Source organism: Panthera onca, chromosome D3 (genome assembly GCF_046562875.1).
Source record: "Panthera onca isolate mPanOnc1 chromosome D3, mPanOnc1 haplotype 2, whole genome shotgun sequence".
Lineage (NCBI taxonomy): Eukaryota > Metazoa > Chordata > Mammalia > Carnivora > Felidae > Panthera > Panthera onca.
In genome coordinates, this window is record NC_138350.1 from 25,857,132 (window position 1) to 25,878,814 (window position 21,683).

Sequence of the window (21,683 nt, forward strand, 5' to 3'; positions counted from 1 at the left end):
CAGCACGGTGCCGGGCGCTGGTATGAACCTCCACACAATGCCGTGGTTCACCCCATTTGACAGGGGAGGAAACTGAGGCCTGGTAAAGGATCAAAATCCCTCAACCAGGACGTGGCCGAGTCCGATTCAAGCTCTCAACCCTGGTGCGGCTGGTGCTCACCACTCTGTAGACGCCAGATGCTAAATGGGCAGGAACCCAGAGCCCGGAGTTATTTAGCACGCATTTACACCCTTGCAGGCACTGTGACGCAACAGTGAGCAGAGGAGGCAGAGCCTGACTTCATTCATTCCTTCAGCAGGCTGGGGGGTGGGGAGCCCACAGAGTGGTGCTGACACGTTCGTTACCCAGGCCTGGGGGATTCAACCCCCAGGGTCATACGACTCCCAGGGCGGGAGAGCTGAATGTATGACCAAAACCCGTGCCCTTAACTGCATTGCCACAGAGGGGAACAAGAGAGAGACAGAGACAGGCAGAGAGAGACGGAGAGAGGCCAGAGATATGCACATACAGAGACAGAGGCAGAGACAGAGACAGAGAGACAGAAAGAATGAATAAGAGGCCTTCCCCCCCTGGCCCAAGGAACCCCTTCCAGTGGGTGGCTGGGAGGAAATGTCCCAAATTCAGGCCCCACTGATCCCAGGGCTACAAAGCAGCACAGACCCACAAGAGAACATGTCATATTAACGGGACCCGTGTGTTTCCATCTGACTGCTCCGGTAGCTGTGTGACCCTGGGAGAGTCACCACACCTCTCTGGGGGATGCTGAGTCCCTGCACCTGTCAGGACAGCTGTGAGCTTCCAGTGACCTCGAGTGTGCAGAGGGCCAGCCCAGAACCTGGTGTGCCCCCCGTGGCACCATCCCCCAATGCTGGGGCAACGTGCCATCTGCGTGTACCATGCCGAGCCCAGAGAAGCAGCCGGCCCAGCCCTTCACCCGCCCTCAGGCCCCTCTGAGCTGAGCTGACACGGTCAGGTGGCAGAAGGCTCCCTCGTGAAAACACAAAGCCCTCCCTTTGAGTTCAGCCAGTCAGGTGGGCGTCCCTGAAGTGATCAGGAAGGCCTGGAGAAAAAAAGGAGGGGCTTAGCTAGAGAGAGCCTGGAGTGGAGGGGGTGGCATCGGAGCCCAAGATCCTGGCCCTGGCTTCGCCGCTCACTCACTGTGCTACCCCGGGAGAGTGCCTTTCCCTCTCTGGGCCCCGGTCCCGCCTCTCTCGATCATCAGTGAGTTCCCTGAGATCGATTCGGCACCATCCTCTAGCATTACCTCTAATGTAATCATTGGAAGTCATTCCACCCTGGTCTCCTAAATCCCACCGAGCTTGCCTGAGTGAGAGAGACGACAGAGCCCCAGGACCCACAGCGCGCCCCAGGCTCACGGGCCAGCAGGTGCACTTGCCCACCACCTCGGGTCTCCCTGGACAGTCAGAGACAACTTCACGATTCTGCTTGGATGGCAACATAACCAAAGCCACAAACCCAACCTGCACGTGACACGGACACTTGGCCATGCCGGGAGGCTCAGAGGAGTTGAAGCAGGTGCTAACTAATCCCCCCTAAAAGTAGGGGGGCTCCAGCATTCGTGTCTGGGGCCAGAGTGTCGGCACTTACAGATAAATCAACTGGCACAGTGGGTCCGACTCACGTGCCAGCCCCGTCCTCATTTTTCCCCGGTTGGGGACACATTTCCTGACCGCTTCGGGAGACAGAGTGACTCCACCGTCAGGGGAATCAGCACCACCGATGTCTCTCTCCCAGGCACGGGGAACAGGAAGCGGCCGGGCTTGATTGACAATGATTCTGGAAGAGGCAACTTCCCTGGTTGGATCTAGGGGGACCCCCCTCCCCTACTACAGGGGAGCACGGGAGGGGAGGAGTTTTTACTGTTGCTTTAATATTTTACAAAAAAAAACCCAAAAAACAAAAAACAACGTAATAAGCTTACAAGGTCTGGTGGCTCGGAGTCCGTCTGCCTTTTCCTCAGGGAAGAAAATCTCTGTTGGCTGCGGGCGGAGAGACGCCGGAAAGATTCCCGACTCCGGGAGGCCAGGTGTCGGAAGGAGGAGGTGCGCTTGAAGGGGGTCCGGCTGGCAGGCTCTCCACTCGCCCGCTCGTGGCCCACCGTGGTGGTCACTAAGTTGAGGGCTTCCTGGAAGGACCTCCTCACCGTGCCCATCCACTGGGTCATGTGGGTTTGGGCCACCGTAAGTTTGTCTCCCAGGTAATCCATGGGGCCGGAGGAGGGGAGGAAGGAGGTGAGTGAGGGAGAAAGCAATGGCAGTGCCAGGGTCCTCTCCCTCTTTCTACTTTCTGCTCCTGCAAGTTCTGGGCTCGCTTGGACAGAAAAGCTGGCAGCTCTCCTCAGCCAAACCAGGAGTAAATAACCATCGCTGAGCCAGCAGCCAGCGGCACCTGCGGGTCTCGCTGAGAATTCGGAGGCAGGTCAGGGTCAGGCTGGGAGTCCACCCACCCCAGTTGTAAAGTCAACACGCTGGGCGGTCCCAGCTTCAGCCCCGGCGGCACTCACGGGAGCTTGGGGAAATCTAGCAGCACTCACTCCAGGGTGTGACGGTCCCCGCGAGGTGGGGGAGGAAGAGGCGGTGGCCCTGGGCACCCCCCAGTGCTCACTGTCCCTCGGGGAGGCGGCCCCTCCCGAGCGCACACTGGAAGGACCAGGTGGGCAGGCCACCTGCCACTGCCCCCAGCTGGACCCTGCTCACCTGACCCATACCATTCAGGTTGTTTCGTCCTCTGGCCAGAGACTGACTCCAAACCTGCCGGCCGGCAGGCAGCTAGCTCACTTCCGGAGCCAGCCTCCAGGGCCCCCGGGTCCCCTGGCTCTCTCCTGGCTCGGCAGCCCAGGATGACATCAGTCCCCGTCTTAGCGAGGGGCTTCGCTGCCCAGGAATGCAGGAGGGGCCTCGGGGAGGCGGCCGCCCAGGGAGCTGACGTCCGCCCCCATTTTTTTTCTCCCCCAAGTCCCAACTCGCTCACCGTCCCTCGGGGCTGACGGTGACTTCACGTGCCAACAGCCTACCCGCCCTGTGCCCTCACTGCGGGCTGCACGTGTGTGCATCCGGGCGCGTGGCTGTTGGAGATCTGGCAGCCCCGGGAAGGTTGGGACAGTTGGGAAACTGCCTCTGAGGTGACAGGCAGCATCTCGGGACCTCCTCAGCTCTCGGCTGTCAGTCTGTCTCCCTCTGGTGGCCTGTTTCTCGGTCAGGTTCTTCTGCTCCCTCCCCGCGTCTCAAGTTCCACTTGTTTGTCCCCAAGCTGGGCTCTGTGTGTCTCTCTCTCTCTCCTCTCCAGCCTTCTCTCGCTCCCTCCCTTCCTCCCTCCCTCCCTGGAAAGCAACACCCAGCCAGGTGAAACAGCCCCAAGGTCCCCCAAGGAAGGAACTGGGCTGGGCTGTATTTCAGTGCAGGCGGGGTTGCCATGGCAACCCCGGGGTACAGCATCTGCCCCATCCTGGGCGGGAGGTTCTGCACCGGGAGCAATGGGAATGATTCATGGTTTACACTGGGTCACATGAGCGCCTGGGTTTTAACCCTTGCGGAGCTGCAGTAGTCAGTGGGGGATGCAGACAAGACGGAGACCGGAGGGGGTGTTTGTCAGGAAAGGATGGATAACAGAGGGGAGGCACACTTGTTGAAGGAGGTTTCTCCCTCCGGAGGGGACCCATGCCCCCATTCTGCAGGTGAGCAGATGCAGGCTCAGGGACGTAGATTCACCTGCCCAAAGTCACACAGCAAAGATACCACCAGGGCACGGACGGAGGCTGTTCCGACCCCCCTGTTTTTGCTGGGTGTGACGGGGCACCTAGCCCAGAGTTGGAGTTCAATAAATATTTATTGTTCGAACGCCGAGTCCAAGACTGATACCTTGATAGGTCTGACTGCCTCCCAAACGCCTTCCCCCACCCACGTTACCTCAGTTTTGAATAAATATTTGCTAGATGCTGATGAAAGGGCCTCACTTGAGAAGGTTTTTTTATGAAAGCGTTTCTGATGATACAGCTGACACAGATCTCTTTCTACCCTGGATTCCCAGTCCTTATGGCTGTTCATTTGTTCATTCATTCGTGCATTCATTCAGTCGCTTATTCACTCCAACATTCAGAGAGTACTTGCTCAGGGCCAGGCACTGGGTACAGAGACTAAGTACGGCCCCTGCCACTGAGGACTAAGCAGGCAACGATGACGGTGGCTAATATTTACCGAGAGCAAAACTGGGTTCCCAATGCCATTCTAAGTGTTCACAGGAATTAACTCATGCACCCATTTGACAGAGGAGGAGACTGAGGCCCAGAAAGGCGAAGTTCATCTGCTAAGGTTGTTCAGTGTGGTAGGAGCTCAAAGATGGCCCCCAATGCTCCTGGCCCCTGTCATTCACACCCTGGCGTGGTCCCCTCCCACAATGAATCAGAGTTGGTCTCCGAGCCCAAGAACATAAGGCAGGAATGACAGGGCGTGACTTCCAAAGCCAGGGCAGAAACAGTAGCAGTTTCCTCTCTTAGATGGTGCTGGGGGAAGCCAGCTACCATGTTGTGAGGCTGCCCAAGCAGGCCTACGGGGAGACCCCTGTGGAGGGAATCTGAGGCCCCCAGTCTACAGCCAGCACCAACTTGCCAGCCACACGAGAGAACCACTTCGGAAGTAGATTCCGCATCTCCAGTCAAACCCTCAGATGACCGCTGCCCTTGACTTCAACCTCATGAGAGTCCCTGAGCCAGAGACCCCAGCCCAACTGCTCCCACATTCCTGACCCACAGAAATCACACGAGAGGCAGGACAGCGTCTGGCTCATCGGGAAACCAAGGGCTGACGCAGAATGAGGGGGAGAAAGAAGGGCTGATGAGGGGTTCTTGGAGCAGCTTGTGGGTCCCGTATGTTAGGAAGCATTACCCCATCCTGGTTGATGAGGAAACGTGCATGGGGCACCGATTCCACCTCCATACGTGTGTGTAAGCCCTGCCCACCACCCCCTCCATCCTCCAGGGTCCCAGGGCTTCTGGTCTCAAAGTTTGCCTGTTTCCTCACATGGAGTGACCGTGGTCAGCCTCCTGCAGCGGGCAGACCACTTCACAGCCCTGCTCCCTCATTCAGCAAGCTAGGAACTGCCAGGGAGGGGGCAGACATAGGGAACAGCTGAGTCCTTCCCACCTGGGTCCTGCAAAGCGACACCAGAAATACCTAAAGCACTGAAAAAGGACACAGCTTTTTAACAGACCATCTGGACACAGAGCTGGGAAATCTGGGAACCTTTGGGAGGGAAAAAAGTTCAATCAAAGCAGTACATAAATCACCTTAAAATGATAATACCCAGTGTTGGCCAGGCTGTGAGGAAAGAGACACTCTTACCCACAGCAGATAGAAAAGGAAATCAGTATATAATTCCAAAGGGAATTTAACATCCAAGATCAAAAGTGTTAAAAACAATGGCCTGGGGTGCCTGCGTGGCTCAGTCGGCTGAGCCTCCGACTTTGGCTCAGGTCAGGATCTCACGGTTCAAGAGTTCGAGCCCCACGTCAGGCTGTGTGCTGACAGCTAAGAGCCTGGAGCCCGTTTCGGACTCTGCGTCTCCCTTTCTCTCTGCCCCTCCCCCGCTCACACTCTGTCTCCCTCTCTCTCTCTCTCTCTCTCTCCCTCTCTCTCAAAAGTAAATAAACACTAAAAAATAAAAAACCCAAAAAACAATAGCTGCCAGCTAGTGACCTATATGCAAAAGCATACTGATGTCTATACTTACTTTGATATGCAGGGGAAAAACAAAAAAAGATGTACTAAGAAATGGATGGATGGCTAGATTTTTATAAAACAAATTTAGCAAAATGTTAGCAGCTATATCATCTAGCTGGTGAGTGTATGTGAGTCCCCCTGTCCCCAATATAACTTTTCTGTATGTTTGAAAATTACGGCTGCGGTAGGAGGATGTGCCTGCCTTTTCACCCTGTGGTTCACCATCCAGTTTCACACCGAGAAACCTTCTCATTGCCAAAGAAGGCACACAAACCTTTTGCTACAAGGATGTTTATGATGGTCAGATAGGAGTTTTATATTTGTGAAAAATTAGTAAGAGCCTAACTGTGAAACAAAAAGGGACTTGTTCAGTGCTGTGTTCAGCCATACTGATGTCAGGGCCAAAAGGAGGGAAAAAAAAGTCGGTAATGCTGATCCTGTCTTTATTTATGAGGTTAATGGTTTGTTCATGGATTTTTTACATTAACTTTTATTTAAAAAAAAAAAATGCCACATTGAGGGGCGCCTGGGCGATCAGTCAGCTAAGCGTCCGACTCTTGATTTCGGCTCAGGTCATGATCCCAGGGTCATGGGAGCAAGCCCCACGTTGAGATGCTTGAGATATTCTCTCTCTCCCTTTCTCTCCCCGCCCCCCCCCCGCCCCTCTCCCCCCACTCACATAGTGCTCTCTCTAAAATAAATAAAAATTTTAAAATACCACATCAAAACATTATTTATCTTGAGCACTGGTGTTTTTGTGTGCCTCCCTAAATTTTGTACCGTAGGTGTGTGCCTCGGTCCCCTCGCCCTAGTCCAGCCCTGGGTTTGCTAAATCAATACAGTATCACAGTGAAGGATGTGGAGACCTGCCTCTAGCTTTTATTAGCTGTGTGACGCCGAGGAAGCTGCTCGACCTCTCTGATTTTCAGAGATGAAATCATCAAACTCATCATCGCTATTGACACGGTCGGTACCACTTCCTGGGTGCCAGGCATTGTGTTACATCATTGCTTATATCATTGTTATATCATCTGCTCCTTCCAGCAACGAAATGAGGTTTCTGCTATGATTATTAGCCCCCTTGTACAGATGGAAAAACCGAGGCACGGGGAAGCTCAGCGACCAGCCCACGGGCAAACGGCTATTAAGCAGTGGCGTTTGCTAACCCTGACCTCCCACCTTGGACAAGGTAGAGGATGTCCTTCCTGGCCCCACCAAATCAGTCTGGATAGGAGATAAGCATCCAGACAAGCAGAGAAGGCAGGACTACACAGCTCCACCTCCTTCCAGAAGGGGAGAGTGGTATGGAAATGAGCTGAAAAGCCAGATTGCCTGCCTGCTCCCTCCTGGCTCCCTTTAGGTACAGTGTGGTCTGAATGTGTGACTATAAAAAGCGTCGCTCCCTGAAAACTGGGACACAGCACAAGCACTTTCCCCCCAGAGGGCTCTTTCTGCAAACTCTTCTATTCTCTCCAGGAAACTCCTGGGACATTGCTGGGCATGAAAAAGGAAAGGAAGCCATCCCCTTACATAATTAATCCCCAAAATGCTGCAGAAACTGCTGACATCCAGGAAATGAATGGGAATCTTATCCACGGCGTGAGGTGGGACCCAGAGATCACCATTTCCAGACAAGCGTGTGCGGTCACCGGAATGAGAATGTCGGTCACTCCTTCATTCAGCAAACATTCCTTGTGCGGTTACTTTGTGCACAAGCTGTGTGGGGGCCCGGACGGGGACCGACGGTCCCTGAACAGCTCAGGGTAGCTTTCTGATTCTCAGTCACGAAGGGGGCGGGAGGGTGTTCCAGCGGACCGCCTCAAACGGGAAGCTACATTTTCTCCCAAGAATCTGATCCCAAAGGCACCCTGTAGAGAGTTCCTCAGGTAGAAGAAAAAGCCAGAAAAAAAAAAAAAAAACAATCGTAACACGAGTGTCAAGTGGATAATACACTGTGGGAACCTAAGAGGGATCCCAAACCAACCCAAGAAAGTGGGCTGTTGAGAAAACAAGAGCAAAGGGAAGACGACCGTTTACTAAGGATCTGCAGTTGGAGGAGGGGTACCTGCGTGGGGTTTTGAAGGATGAATAGGAGTACACCAGGAAGGGAGAGATAAAGACCAACCCTATGCAAAGGCCAGCGGCGTGACCATATTCAGTCTCGCCTCTGGGCTTTTGTGCTTTGCTGCATCCCTGTCTGAAGCTGCCTTCCCCTAGTCTCCGCCTCTACTGAACCTTCCCTCACCCCAAGACCACCTTCAGCAGCTTCGGCCTTTTCCATACCAGCCCCAGAAAGTGACCCTCTTCACATCCTGCTTCCCCAAACATTGCACATACCCAAACTGTGCCTCCGGGGCCTAGAAGTACGCTAACATCACGTGGCCGGGGAAGGTGATGGCGGTGAAAATCACGACAACCATTAACTGAGGATTTACTATGTGCCAGGAACTAGTTACTCACACATCTCGTCTCATTCAGCTCTCACAACAGCCCTGCAGGGTCAGTTCTGATGTCACTTATCCCCGTTTTGCAAAGGAAGACTGTGAGGTTTAAAGAGCCAAAGGGACTTGTCCAAGGTCACTGAACTGGTAAGGGGGGCTCTGGGACTTGAACCCACGGGTGTCTGATTCCAAAGCCCCCCCTAGCGCAGAAGCCAGACTCTACCCATACCTCTAAGACCCTTGAAAGTGGCCAATTCTGCCCCAAGCCCCGTGGCATGAGGATGGTGACTTTTCCACACACTTCTCTGGGTTGTCCCCAGACCTCCTGCAGTCAAGCATCGCACGGGCAAGAAACGCACGCAGAAAGACTGGTCTGCTTGCAAATCAACTGGTTTCCTTTCTCCCCACCAGGCTTGGAGAATAATTCCTGGGACCACGTGGCTTGTGGACACAGTTTAAACCTGTTTTCTCTCCCCCTCAGATAAGCGATGCTTTCTGAAAGTCAGCAGATGGCTCGGGGGCTCCCTCCAGGGCTGACGCCCTTCGGCTCAGAGCCCTGGTTTCCTTACTGAAGATCAGACAACCTGCCCATTCGAAAAGTTGTGGCAAAGAACCAATTGAGATGGTTCTTGCCCAGCACGTACAAGACAGTAAATGACAGCCACAGGGGAAGTACTTATTCTATTCTACTCAATATCATGTCACCACGGGGTGGGTCCCATTCACCCTGATTCACAGCCTGCAGCACTCAGCAGGCAGGAGACATGCCTAGTGCGAAATGAAGGAACCACCGTGGCTTGAACCTGAGTCCTACAACTCCCAACAGCCCTCTCACTAGGCTTGTTTCCAAGGCAACAGGGAAAAGTCTGATATGGAAAAAAAAAAAACAAACAACCACCCAGAAATGGCTTGATCTCACAAGTCAACCCCAGGTTATTTATACACCAAGCCCAAGACTATTTCCTTGTGTCCATCCATCACATTCTTACTCAAAAAGCCGTTTTAATGACCTAAGATGCCCTTAATTAACCTTGGAAGGGGAGGGGGAAAAAAAATCATCCGGAAAGGAAATCTTTCTAGAAACAGCCAGGGTCTCATGACCCTCCTTCATCAGGCCCTGCCCTGAGCTCAAGGGAAGAACAGCCTTCTCCACGCTTCGAAGGGCCGGCTGTGTGGCCCCGCCTGCCAGTCTGTAATTAGAGCCCCTCTTCCGAGACAGTGGGCATCTGATGAAGCTGCAGGCCCCGGCCTCCTCTAAAATGTAAACCAGGGTCTGAGTCACCGGGCTGGGCTGCCCACGAGGCCCCTGTCACACAGCCACCCTCCACTCCTCGGGCTCCCTGGGAAGAAGGGGGTTCCCCTCTGTACTCTTTCTGGCTGCCTTGCCTGGGGCTGGACAGCACGTTTCTTTCCAGCACAGCAGCTGAATTTCTCCATCTTGGGATCAGTTAGCAAAAGAGAACCAAGATGTTCTTGGGGAGCGACAAATCAGAACAGGGACGAGGGATATGTGACGACCCCTAGGAAATGTACCCCTGAGCAGGGAGCTCGCTAGCCTTGGCTGAACTTGCCCCTCAGCAGTACCCCAAGATTTTAAGCATTGGCATGAGGCTAATAAAAGGTTAGGAGCATGGGTAAAAGGCCTTTCTTTCCTTGCTGTCTGCCTCCCTCCCTTGTGACTTCAACAAGCATCTGCTTGAGCACCTGTGGCATGCCAGGCTGGGGAGACGACCCCGGGGCTCCCGGAACAGTGTGATTTGGAGTCCACAGCAAGTGCAATGACAAATCACGGGAGTTGCCATTTGCCAAGGGCCTACGGTGCCCCCTGTCACTGCCTTGACCCAAGTCGCCCGGGAAGGTCGTGACGGCCACTGGACAGACCAGGGGGCAGAGACTCCAAATGACAAAGTGCCTAGCCCACGTCACACGGCAGCTGCGTGCGCAGCCATGACTCGGACCCAGGTCTGGCTGAGCCCACCGCCTGCGCTCCTACCCTCCCCCACCCAGGCAACCCTGCCCTGGTGAGCACTTCCGGTTATGCCAGCTTGAGGCAGGCATGTGGGGTGCTGAAGACATGGTCGCGGGGACAAACACCTTACTCTGTGTTCCTCCTTCCTGCTTTCCACGTCGCTTCCTCGGGCTTGGGTCAGCCAGAACCCCAAGGAAAGCCTGATCGTGATGAGCACGTGGTTCCCCAAGATGGCCTCAGAGACCCCCCCCCCCTTCCTGCCCTCATTTCCAACAAGGGCTCTGCTGTATCCACCCGGCAGCCTCAGAGGGCACCGTGCATCCACCTGCTCTGGTGGAACGGAGGGGGAGTGGGCACACCCGGGGCCGGCAGACCCAGGCTTGAGGCCTGCCTAGGCTCTGCCCTCTGTTGCTCGGGGTCCTCAGGCAGTGCCCCCTCCCCTATGGCTCTTGACCCCCCCAAGGAGACTGTACTAGAAGATTACGGGGAAGTCTGGCTCAAAACCCCAGTCATCCCCTCTCAAAGGCGACCCGACCTGGCCTTGAGAGCCCAGCAGACCCGAGTTCAAATACCACGTGGTCTTCTCTTGCCCGAGCCGCCTCATCTCACAGATGGAGATCCTGACATCTGCCTCGCAGGGAAAGTGCCAATGGTGTGCACAAAGTAGGCCCCCAGCAAAGGTGGGGGGGGAGATGGTGTCAGATTCCGATGGGGGGTGCCCATGGCTAGACCGCTCACATAAACTTTTGAAGAGAAATGGCCTTTCCGAAGGGCAAGCCCACATCTACTCGAACGCTGCAAGGACACGGTTGGTGTTTCCTAAGCACTGACGGTCTGCCAGGCCCTACGCCATCTCATGTCATCCCCACAGACACAGTCAAGGGCAGGGCTCCCGAGACAGGCTGCTCGCTGTGTGACCCTGGCTAAGTGGCTGGCCTTCTCTGGCCCTGTCCTCCCTTGTCTTTAAAACAGGATGAAAATGGTCCCCTGTTTCCCAGGTGGTGCTGAAAGTTACATGACGTGTGTCTGCCCATCTCATGAGAGCACAACAAATGCCCCCGCTGTACAGAGGAGGAGACCGAGTCGGAGAGAGCCCTCCCATGTTGGCCCCCGTTACTCTTGTCACCCAGCTTGCCAGCCCTCAGCCCTCTTCTCTTGTCAAAGCTGCCGTAACATCCCTGCTTGCCTCCACAGAGGAGCGGCCGTCTCCCGACCCAGCTGGAGGTCCATTCTCCAGGGCCACTCATCTCTACATGCACACTGTTCTGCCCATGCTGTTTCTGGAGCCACCGTGTGCCGGGCAGGGAGGGCAGGGAGGGCAGGGAGAGGGGCAGCTGGTCTGCCTCAGCTGGTCCACCTCCGACGAAGGTGTGTTCACCCCTGTGGGGTGGACTCAAAGGCTGGACTCAAAGGCTCGAATCACCCGCGCTTGCAGGGGCAATCAAGGGGAGACCCCCAGCTGCCCCCTCCCCACTGTTTCCCGCTGCTAAGGTTACCTCACTGCAGCCCCTCTTACCGGGGTGCTTCTAGTTTCTGAGTCTTCGCTCCTTGTAGACTCTCCCTTTGACCTCCCAACACAAAGGAGCTGCCCAAAGCAGGCCCTCTCTACCACTGTAACCCTCCCTTTACATGGTAACGCCTACCATCCCCTGGCATTTTCCTGACCATTTATTACTATCTCTCTAAGGAAGGCTCTTGGGAGCAGAACCCGGATGTCTTATTCTCTCTGCTATTGCCCTGTGCCTAGCACACTGGAGGCTCTCAGTAAGTGTTTGTTGAATGAATGACTAAATGAATGAAGTGAAGAGGGGGAGGGGAGGGGAGGGAAGAAGTACTATTGTATTTCTACTGCAATCCCATCCCTTCTTCTCCTCCTTCCTTGGCCAACTCCTACCCATCTTTAAAAAAAATTTTTTTTAATGTTTATTTATTTTTGAGAGAGACAGAGACAGAATAGAGGGTAAGGGGCAGAGAGAGAGGGAGACACGGAATCCGAAGCAGGCTCCGGGCTCTGAGCTGTCAGCACAGAGCCCGACGCGGGGCTCGAACCCACGAACCCATGAGATCGCAACCTGAGCCGAAGTCGGACGTTTAACTGACTCAGCCACCCAGGTGCCCCAATTCCTACTCATCTTTAAAGACCTCACGATGATGTCCCTGCTTCCAGGAAGCCTTCCCTGCCACCTTCTCTACTCAGTTCAGTGCCTCCTCTGGGCTCCCCAACCCCCAGGCTTCCCCATCACTGTGTCCTCTAGATGCCATAGTATAAGGGCCAATTTCCACCAGCTGTGAACACTTTGAAGGTCATGGCTGTGTCGATTCCATTCTTTATCTCCAGGGCCCATCCTGAGGCCAGGCACAGAGTAAACGGCTCAGCTAAAACTTCTAGACCCCCAACCACACAGCAAGCCCAGGCAGGGCCCTTTGAATCAGATAATTTATGGACTCCTCAGCATTGCCTTGTAAGGTGAGGGCGGGGGGGACCATCTTGTACACATTTTATAGATAAGGAAAGTAAGGCTCAGAGAAGCCAAGCTACTTGGCCACGATCACACAGCAAGGACCCTGTGTGGCCACGATGCCACACTGTCCTCCACCCTGGGCCTCCCAGGAAAGGCCTGGGGCAGGGGCAGGGGGGAAACATTTCTTACAGTTGTTTTTTACAACCTTTTAAAAATGCGAAAGTCATTCTTAGCTCACAGGCTCTAATTTGCTGAACCTTGCACTGCATCCCCCCAACCACTATGTGAATTATGTCAAGTGATACATGTCCACATTGTTTGACCCATCTTTATGGGGCTTTTTGTTTCTTTCAGCATCCTTGCCCATCAAATGACGGTGACGTACCAACTGTTGGTGAGGATGGGGAGCGACCGAAACTCTCAGGGGGTGTGAAGCCAAATGGTGTGACCACTCTGGAAAACAGTGGGCAGTTTTCTTTTTTTTTTCTCTTCCCTAGAAGTGTTTTGTTTGTTTGTTTGTTTGTTTTTTTAATTTACATCCAAGTTAGTTAGCATATAGTGCAACAATGATTTCAGGGGTAGATTCCTCAATGTCCCTTACCCCCTTTAGCCCATCCCCCCCCCCCACAACCCCTCCAGCAACCCTCTGTTTGTTCTCTATATTTAAGAGTCTCTTATGTTTTGTCCCCCTCCCTGTTTTTTTTTTTAACGTTTTATTTATTTTTGAGACAGAGAGAGACAGAGCATGTACGGGGGAGGGGCAGAGAGAGAGGGAGACACAGAATCGGAAGCAGGCTCCAGGCTCTGAGCTATCAGCCCAGAGCCCGACGCGGGGCTCGAACTCACAGACTGCGAGATCGTGACCTGAGCTGAAGTCGGACACTTAACCGACTGAGCCACCCAGGTGCCCCTCCCTGTTTTTATATTAGTTTTGCTTCCCTTCCCTTATGTTCATCTGTTTTGTATCTTAAATTTCACATGTGAGTGAAGTCATATGATGTTTGTCTTTCTCTGACTAATTTCACGTAGCATAATACCCTCCAGTTCCATCCATGTAGTTGCAAATGGCAAGATTTCATTCTTTTTCATTGCTGAGTAATACTCCGTTGTATATATATATACCACATCTTCTTTATCCATTCATCCATTGATGGACATTTGGGCTCTTCCCATACTTGGGCGATTGTTGATAGTGCCGCTATAAACATGGGGGTGCATGTGTCCCTTCGAAACAGCATAACCTGTATCCCTTGGATAAATGCCTAGTAGTGAAATTCCTGGGTAATAAGCTAGTTCTATTTTTACTTTTTTGAGGAACCTTCATACCGTTTTCCAGAGTGGCTGCACCAGCTTGCATTCCCACCAACAATGCAAAAGAGATCCTCTTTCTCTGCATCTGTTGTTGCCTGAGTTGTTAACGTTAGCCATTCTGACAGGTGTAAGGTGGTATCTCATTGTGGTTTTGAATTTGTATTTCCCTGATGATGAGTGAAGTTGAGCATTTTTTTCATGTGTCGGTTGGCCATCTGGATGCCTTCTTTGGCGAAGTGTCTATTCATGTCTTTTACCCATTTCTTCACTGGATTGTTTTTTGGCTGTTGAGTTTGGTAAGTTCTTTATAGATTTTGGATACTAACCCTTTATCTGATATGTCATTTGCAAATATCTTCTCCCATTCCGTCAGTTGCCTTTTCGTTTTGCTGATTGTTTCCTTCGCTGTGCAGAAGCTTTTTATTTTGATGAGGTCCAAGTAGTTCATTTTTGCTTTTGTTTCCCTTGCCTCCAGAAACGTGTTGAGTGAGAAGTTGCTGTGGCCAAGAGCAAAGAGGTTTTTGCCTGCTTTCTCCTCGAGGATTTTGATGGCTTCCTGTCTTGCATTGAGGTCTTCCATCCATTTTGAGTTTATTTTTGTGTATGCTGTAAGAAAATGGTCTGGGTTCATTCTTCTGCATGCCGCTGTCCAGTTTTCCCAGCACTGCTTGCTGGAGAGACTGTCTTTATTCCATTGGATATTCTTTCCTGCTTAGTCAAAGATTAGTTGGCCATATGTTTGTGGGTCCATTTCTGGGTTCTCTATTCTGCTCCATTGACCTGAGTGTCTGTTTTTGTGCCAGAAACAGTGGGCAGTTTCTTAAAAATTGTGACATGCACATGCCATGGGACCCAGCCATTCCAGGCCTAGGTATTTACCCAAGAGAAATGAGAGTGCATCCACACAGAGATTTGAGCACAAAGGTTCACAGTAGCTTTTTTTTTTTTAAACCAGACACCTTTTCTTTTTAAGCTTATTTATTTTGAGAGAGAGTGCGTGCACACAAAAGCTAGAGAGGAGCAGAGAGAGAAGGAGAGGGGATCTCAAGCAGGGTCTGCACTGTCGGCACAGAGCCCGACACAGGGCTCGACCTCACAAACTGTGAGATCATGACCTGAGCTGAAATCAAGACTCAGATGCTCAACCTACTGGGCCACCCAGGTGCCCTGGGTTCACAACAGCTCTGTTCATAAGAACACTGGAATCTGCCCAAACATCTACCAACAGGTGAATGGATATCCAGATGGGGACATCCACGCAGCGGAACAGTCGTCAGCAATGAGAAGGGATGAGCCACTAACATCCACAACAGGGATGAATCTCAAAATAATTATGTGAAGTGAAAGAAACCCAGATGAAGGGGAGCACCCGGTATATGATTCCATTGGTATAATATCCTAGCAAACGCAAACTAATCTATATGACAGAGGGCAGATCAGTGGGTGCTGGGGGGCAGGGAGGGGGGAAGGGGGAGGAGAGGGGCGGGAAGAAGCTCTTGGGCGTGATGAATATGTTTGTGATATTAATTGGGGTGGTGGTTCCTCAGGAACACACCTGCCAAAACTCATTGAACTGCACAGTTTAAATATGTGTCGTGTATCAACTGTCGCTCAATAAAGCTATTCAAAAAATATAACAGTGGTGGCTCTTAGAATGAGCACAACTCTGAGGGTGAGGGACCGGGGGTGGGTAAGTTTTGGCCAAGTGGGACCAGCAGAGAAGCAGGTGGGGAGGGAAGCCTGGGAAGCCAGAGGCTCCAGGAGACCTCGTGTGTCTTGGGTGAAAGCTAAGACCAGCCGTGCCAGCTCCATAAAGTGGCTGAGAACAAGCGAAACGAAGCCGCTGCACGTTCTGAATTCGGTCACCAGGGCCCCAGAGGCAGCTCTTGGAGGTGGCCTGTGGACAGGCAGCCTCACCCACCACTCCGGCCTCAAGGACCCATGTGGCTGTGCCAAGCACCCCACAAGTTCTTCCTGGGACTCTCAGGCGAGGGAGCAGGTGTGCGGGTGCTGGGCTCACTCACCAGGGCGCTTCCCGTCTGATCAGACTATGCACAGACAGAACGACGGGAACGACAGCTTTCGTTCTCCGAATGCCATCTGCAGCAGGCAGGGAACAAGTCTGGTGTGCTTCTCTGAGTTCCCCTTCTGATCCCGGGGACGGCTGGATCGCCACCAGCGGGTCTGGCAGCAAACTGGACCTTCCTCCCCCAGGGACAGCACCTTCAGAGGAAATTTCTGTCCCGGCCAGAGAAAGCACACCTAAAGGCTAACCAGACTGTAGTCAAGCTAAACCATAAAGGGTCAGGGCAGAGACAGAGCCCGAAAAGGAGAGGAAACACATATGTATAGACCGGACGTGCAGGGATGGGTCAGGGGAGATGCACAACTCATCAGCATTACTGGCGCTTATTATTTACATGTGCTTTAATGTTCTTTTACAGACACACACAAACATGACAGTATTTCAGTCTTAATGTTTTACTCCTGGATGCTGGAATGTGATTCAGTGCAGAGACTGGACCACATGGAGCCCCCATCTTTTGTAAAACCCACACGTACCGTTTCTCCCCAGAATCTCCAAAACCACACTCTGAGCTGGCAGTGCCTCTGTTACAGACGGGGAAACTGAGGCTCAGAGGCGTTCAGTGTGGTACCTGTGGTCACTTAGCTAGGAAGCGGCAAAGTTGGGCCTGGAACCTGGGTCTGTCTGGTTTGCAGGCTGATGTCCTTTCGTATACACGTTCTGGAGTGAGCCTTTAATCAAAGTCTCAACAACCCCACGCGAGATATGGCACACTCACGGCTGTCCCGTTTACCGCAGGATTCCCAGCCCCTAAGACCCTCCACAAGTAGCTGTGGAATGAATGAGTGGAACCAGCAAAGGGCCAGTTACGGGGTCAGGGCTCAGCAAGGATGTGAAGGAGGCGGGAAGGGAAAGAAGGGAGGGCTGGAAGCCCAGTATTCCCAGACCCACCCAGGCTACAAGACTGGGGTCATTGAAACACAAAGTCGTATTTCAAATGCAGGACACATCCCTGATCAAGGCATCTTTTTAGAGTGTCCATTTTCACAACTGTCTCAAAACACATGACATATTTTCTAAAGTCTTTTTATGTTTAAAAAAAATTTTTTTAATGTTTATTTCTTTTTGAGAGAGAGAGAGAGAGAGAACACAAGCGGGGCAGAGAGAGAGGGAGACAAAGAATCAGCACAGAACCCGATGCGGGGCTCGAACCCAGAAACTGCGAGATCACAGCCTGAGTCGAAGCGGGACGCTTAACCGACAGAGCCAGCAAGGAGCCTCAATGTTTATTTATTTTTTGAGAGAGAGAGAGACAGAGCGAGAGAGCAGGGGAGGGGCAGAGAGAGGGAGAGAGAGAGAATCCCAAACAGGTTCTGCTCTGCCCGCATGGAGCCCAACACGGGGGCTCGAACCCATGAACTAAGAGACCACACCGGAGCAGAAACCAAGAGTCAGACACCCAACCGACTGAGCCACCCAGGCGCCCCCACAGGACGTATTTTCTAACAACGCCGCCCTGAGCTTTAAACCAACCCCTGTGTCCTTCCAGTAATGGAAGGACGCCTGGAGAGGCCACTGGGGGAAGGTGGAGGGGACTGTGTTCATCAGCCATCACTGAGATGACCCAGGTCCCCCTTCTTGGTGCACCGCTGAGCTGCGTCCTGCTCGTGCTCACCCGTCACTCCCCGCCTCTGGGCTGAAGGTGGGAGGCCGGGACTGCCATGTGGCCTCGGGGAGTCCTCTGCTCTCCTATCTCTGGGGCTGCCACTGACAATCCGTAAGAGCCCTTCTGGTCCAACCCACTCATTTACTCCACAGAACCACCCTGAGGGTCCACATGTGCCAGCGCTGGGCCCCTCCAGAAAGCTCAGAGCTGTGGGCGGAATCGCCCCCACCCTCTGTTCAAACAGGACGGTTCTACTCCTGAAACTTATAGGAATATTACACTGTATGTTAGCTGAGCGGAACTTAAATAAAAACTTGAAGCAAACAAGTCAATCAATCAATCAATCAAACAGGGTAGTTAAACCAGCCCCATCCTTCATCCCACCATGAAAAGTCCTATTCGTTCTGATGAATCCAGTCCTTTGTCAGGAGGGTCTGAGTTGACGGTTTGCATATGACAAGGCAGTTGCCTCCCCAGTGGGGTCCTGCTAGGGGCGAGGCAGGGGCTGACGAGGTCAGAAGCAGACGAGGTCAGAAGCAGAAATGAATGGGGAGAGGGGGCGGGGGCCAGGGTGTCGGGGAAGATCCCCGTGCCACCCGGTTCTTACCCAAACAAGTTATTTTCAACTTGTGATGATAACCACCGTAGCCACCTTCCGTCCCCCCTGCCAAGTCTCTCATTTTAAAACGGACTGAATGAGACCCTTCAGAGGAAGGCCCTCTCTGAGCAACTGAAAATGTGTGCAGTGATGAGATGCCAGCAGCAAGGGTCACTTGGTGGAAAACCAAGTGAACAGAAACAGGTCAGCGGAGGTGGTGCGGCCATCACTCACGCGCCTACTGTGGGCCACGCGGTGTCCACCAAAACCTCCCCGAGGTCCCGTCTCCTCTTGAAAGAGGAGACATGTGGACCTCAGATTTGGTTTCCAGCCTGGAAAGCACATTCCACAGTGCCTGGGCTCAAAATCTGGCCTGTCCACCGATAAGCTGTGTGACCCTGGGCAAGGAGTTGTACCTCTCTGAGTCTCAGTCTCCTGGTCTGTAAAGCGCTTTGGAGGGCTGCCTGGGCATTGCTCAGCACGTAGAGAGCACTGCATGAATGCTGGCACTTAGTAACTTGCCAGTGGTTGGAGGGCTGGATTTGAACCCAGGCGCCTGCCCGCTTCCAACCTTAGTCAATTCACTCCTTCTGCTCATCTCCAAGTCTCCCTTCCTTTCCCCCTGCACACTCAGCCAGTGAGCTCACCTCTCCCTTCATTGCAAAAAAATCCAAGCAGTCGAAGGAGAAAGACCCCAGCCTCTCTTGCCCCCTGCATCCAGGAGGCCAGCCTACCTCCCCTTCCACCGCTACGAAAGAAGGGGCCTCCTTGCAGCCCGGGCCAGCTTGTGTCCTCCTCTTGTGCCCTAAGGCACCTCCTCCCACCAACTCCAGGAGATCAGCCCGGCATCCAACTGTCTCTCATTCCCTGCAGCCCCCGTGTTTCCCCTCCTGCCGGGCCAGCCCCTCCGGGAAAGCTTCAACATCACCCATCTTTTTAAAAAGCCAGATGAAACCTCCTTCAATGCCAACCCCCTCTCTGTTCCAAAATCTAATGGCATCATTGATGCCCAGACTGAAATCAGCTCTCTCCTCTCTCTGGTCACAGCAAATAGTGCCACCACCCACCCCACTGTCCCAGCCAGAAGCCTGGAACCTTCCTTAGTTTCTCTTCTCTCCTCACTAACCCCTCCTCGAAACTACAGCCTGAATTAGATCGCTTCTTCCCTACTCCCCCATCCTGCCTCAGCACCAGAGCCAAGCCCCCATCACCTCTGGCCTCTCCACTCCTCCTCCTGCCCCTCTAGGGCACCTGCCTATACACAATAGCCTGGATGAATTTTCTAATTTTCCATGCCATCATGTTAACCCCCACTGAGAGCGCTCCCTCAGCTCCCCACTACGACCAGAATAAACTCCAAAAGCTCTGCCCCGGCCCTCAAGACCCCCACCCGTTCCCCCCACTTGCTCGTTAGTAGGCTGGCCGTGTCGGCATCCCCGTTGGCCTCAACCCCTCCAAGCTGGCTGCCACCTCAGGGCCTTTGCATGTGCTGTTTCCCCTGCCTGAAACACCCCTCCCCCAGACATCTGCAGGAAGCCTCCTTCTTTCAGACCTCTGCTCAAATGCCATGCCCTCTTAGAGCCCTTTGCGGCCACATCTCCTTCCAATCTCTGCCACACTGTCCGTATGCCCTAGCTGTGTCTCCCACTAGAACACGCACTCGGCTGGGGCAGGGGCTGCGCTTTTCCTAAAGCTCAGTGCCAAGACCAGCGTCTGGTGCGCAGAAGACGGAGCCTGATGGACACGGGCACAGGACACCAATACTTGCTGGCGAAAGCAAGTCAGCCGGCAGAGACTCAGCAGCAGGAATCCCTCCCAGCCCCTTGCTGCAGAAAACGCACTTCAAAGCCAAAACCCTGTAACGGAGACACAGCGGTTGAAGGTCTGGTGGAGACTGTGGGTGAGGACGCAATCCCTGTATCGCCCGGTAGCCATGGCAACCGAAACCTTCAAGTACGCGTCTCCCGCGCGCTTTCATGTCTTACGCAGAAATTTCTAAAGGAAATGTTCAGATTCCTTTCTCTGGTGACATTCTACAGAAGAGACAATCCTCGCTTGGCTCCCGGAGGACAAATTGCAAAACGCCAGCTTCCTACGAGGCAAACTGGTGTGCAGAGGCAGAGGGAGGGCTTTCGTTTTTAACAATGCGAGTCTCACTCTGAACTTAGGGACCAAGCTATCATCGTAAATACTACTACAAGTGGATGAAAGTTTTGTTTGTCAGCACACAGACCAAGGCCTTAACCTTCCTGAGTTCGCTTAGTCATTCAACAGATATTCACTAAGTGCCTACCATGTGCCAGGCCCTGTAGCTGCACTCTGGGGACACAGCCAGGTGGATGAGGCAGATGAAGACCCCTTCCCTGGTGGGGCCTATGGCCCAATGGGACAGACATCCAGCGAAACAGCATTCCCAGCAAGGATTTTCCAGCAAGAAACAGCAGGGAGCAACATGGTAGAGGAGAAAGGACCTAACGGTGGGACCAATGTACATCCCTCATTCGATGGCTGTGTGACCCTGGGCAAGTCACCGCACCTCTCTGAGCCTGTGATAAAATGGCAGTGACAATACTGTTGGGTTGGGAGTGCTACGCGAACCCAATGAGACGACAGGAAAGGCCTTGTGTGGCGCCTGGATACAGCAAGCACTCAGTAACTAGTAACCTCTTTTGCCTTATAGAGGAAGAGGGAGCCAGCCTCTGGCTGTCTGTCCACAGGGGCCTCAGAAAGGTTCTCTGGGTGTGAGATTTTCCCAAAGGAATGTTCATGCTCTAAGGGACCGAGAGACTCCAGCAGACATCTGAGAGAGATCTCAACTCCCAGAGCACACGTGGGGAACAAGGATAGGGAGAGAAGAAACAGGGGTTAGCCATTAGCTGACTTAGTCCCAGAGCCACCCGGGTGCCCAGCTGGGGGCTACAGGCCTGGGAACGTTTTAGGTGGGGAGCCAGGCTGAACCAGGAACTGGGAGCAGAGGAATTCCAAGAGAACCTGCCACAGTGGGCTTCTCACCAAACTACCCATACGCTCAGGGAGGCCAGGGCCCTGGAGACTTAAAGAGAAACGCTGAGATCTCTCAACTGAGACAGCATTGGAGCGGAGGGCTCCAGAGTGCACGGTGCCCAGAGGCAAACCCTGACGCCCACGAGCGGGTCTTAAGAGGCCACTGGGCCAGAACCCTCATAACCGGTCACCTGCACGCCCTGGATCCCTAGAGCTGACGTAAAACCCTGGCCCATGATGGGGCATTAGAGCATCAGGCCAGAGCCCCAGGCATGGGGGCTCAGACCACACTTGTGCTCGAGGGCAGAGGCCGCCCTGTTCTCAGCTTCCAGCTCCTGTATCCACACACACGTTCTTTCTGCCTGAACACCTCCCCATCCCCCTCTCTCCCGGCCCACCTGGAAGACCTCTATTCAACCTCCAAACGCCCCAGCAAGTCCACGGTTAGGCACTTCTCCCGCAGACGCAACA

At 53.4% G+C, this 21,683-nt stretch overlaps 1 protein-coding gene across 6 annotated transcripts in view; it reads right to left on the reverse strand.

Moving 5' to 3' along the window:
- The window catches only part of KIAA1671 (KIAA1671 ortholog), a 203,094-nt gene that overhangs the window by 69,923 nt on the left and 111,488 nt on the right, over positions 1 to 21,683 (reverse strand). The window contains exon 1 of one of the 6 annotated variants that reach the window (XM_060612891.3): positions 1,944 to 3,435. The exons of the other annotated variants lie outside the window; for them this stretch is intronic. Coding sequence (XP_060468874.1) covers positions 1,944 to 2,228 — 285 coding nt within the window. The 5' untranslated portion in view covers positions 2,229 to 3,435. Of the gene's footprint in view, positions 1 to 1,943; positions 3,436 to 21,683 lie in introns of those variants that run through there. 6 annotated transcript variants of the gene reach the window in all.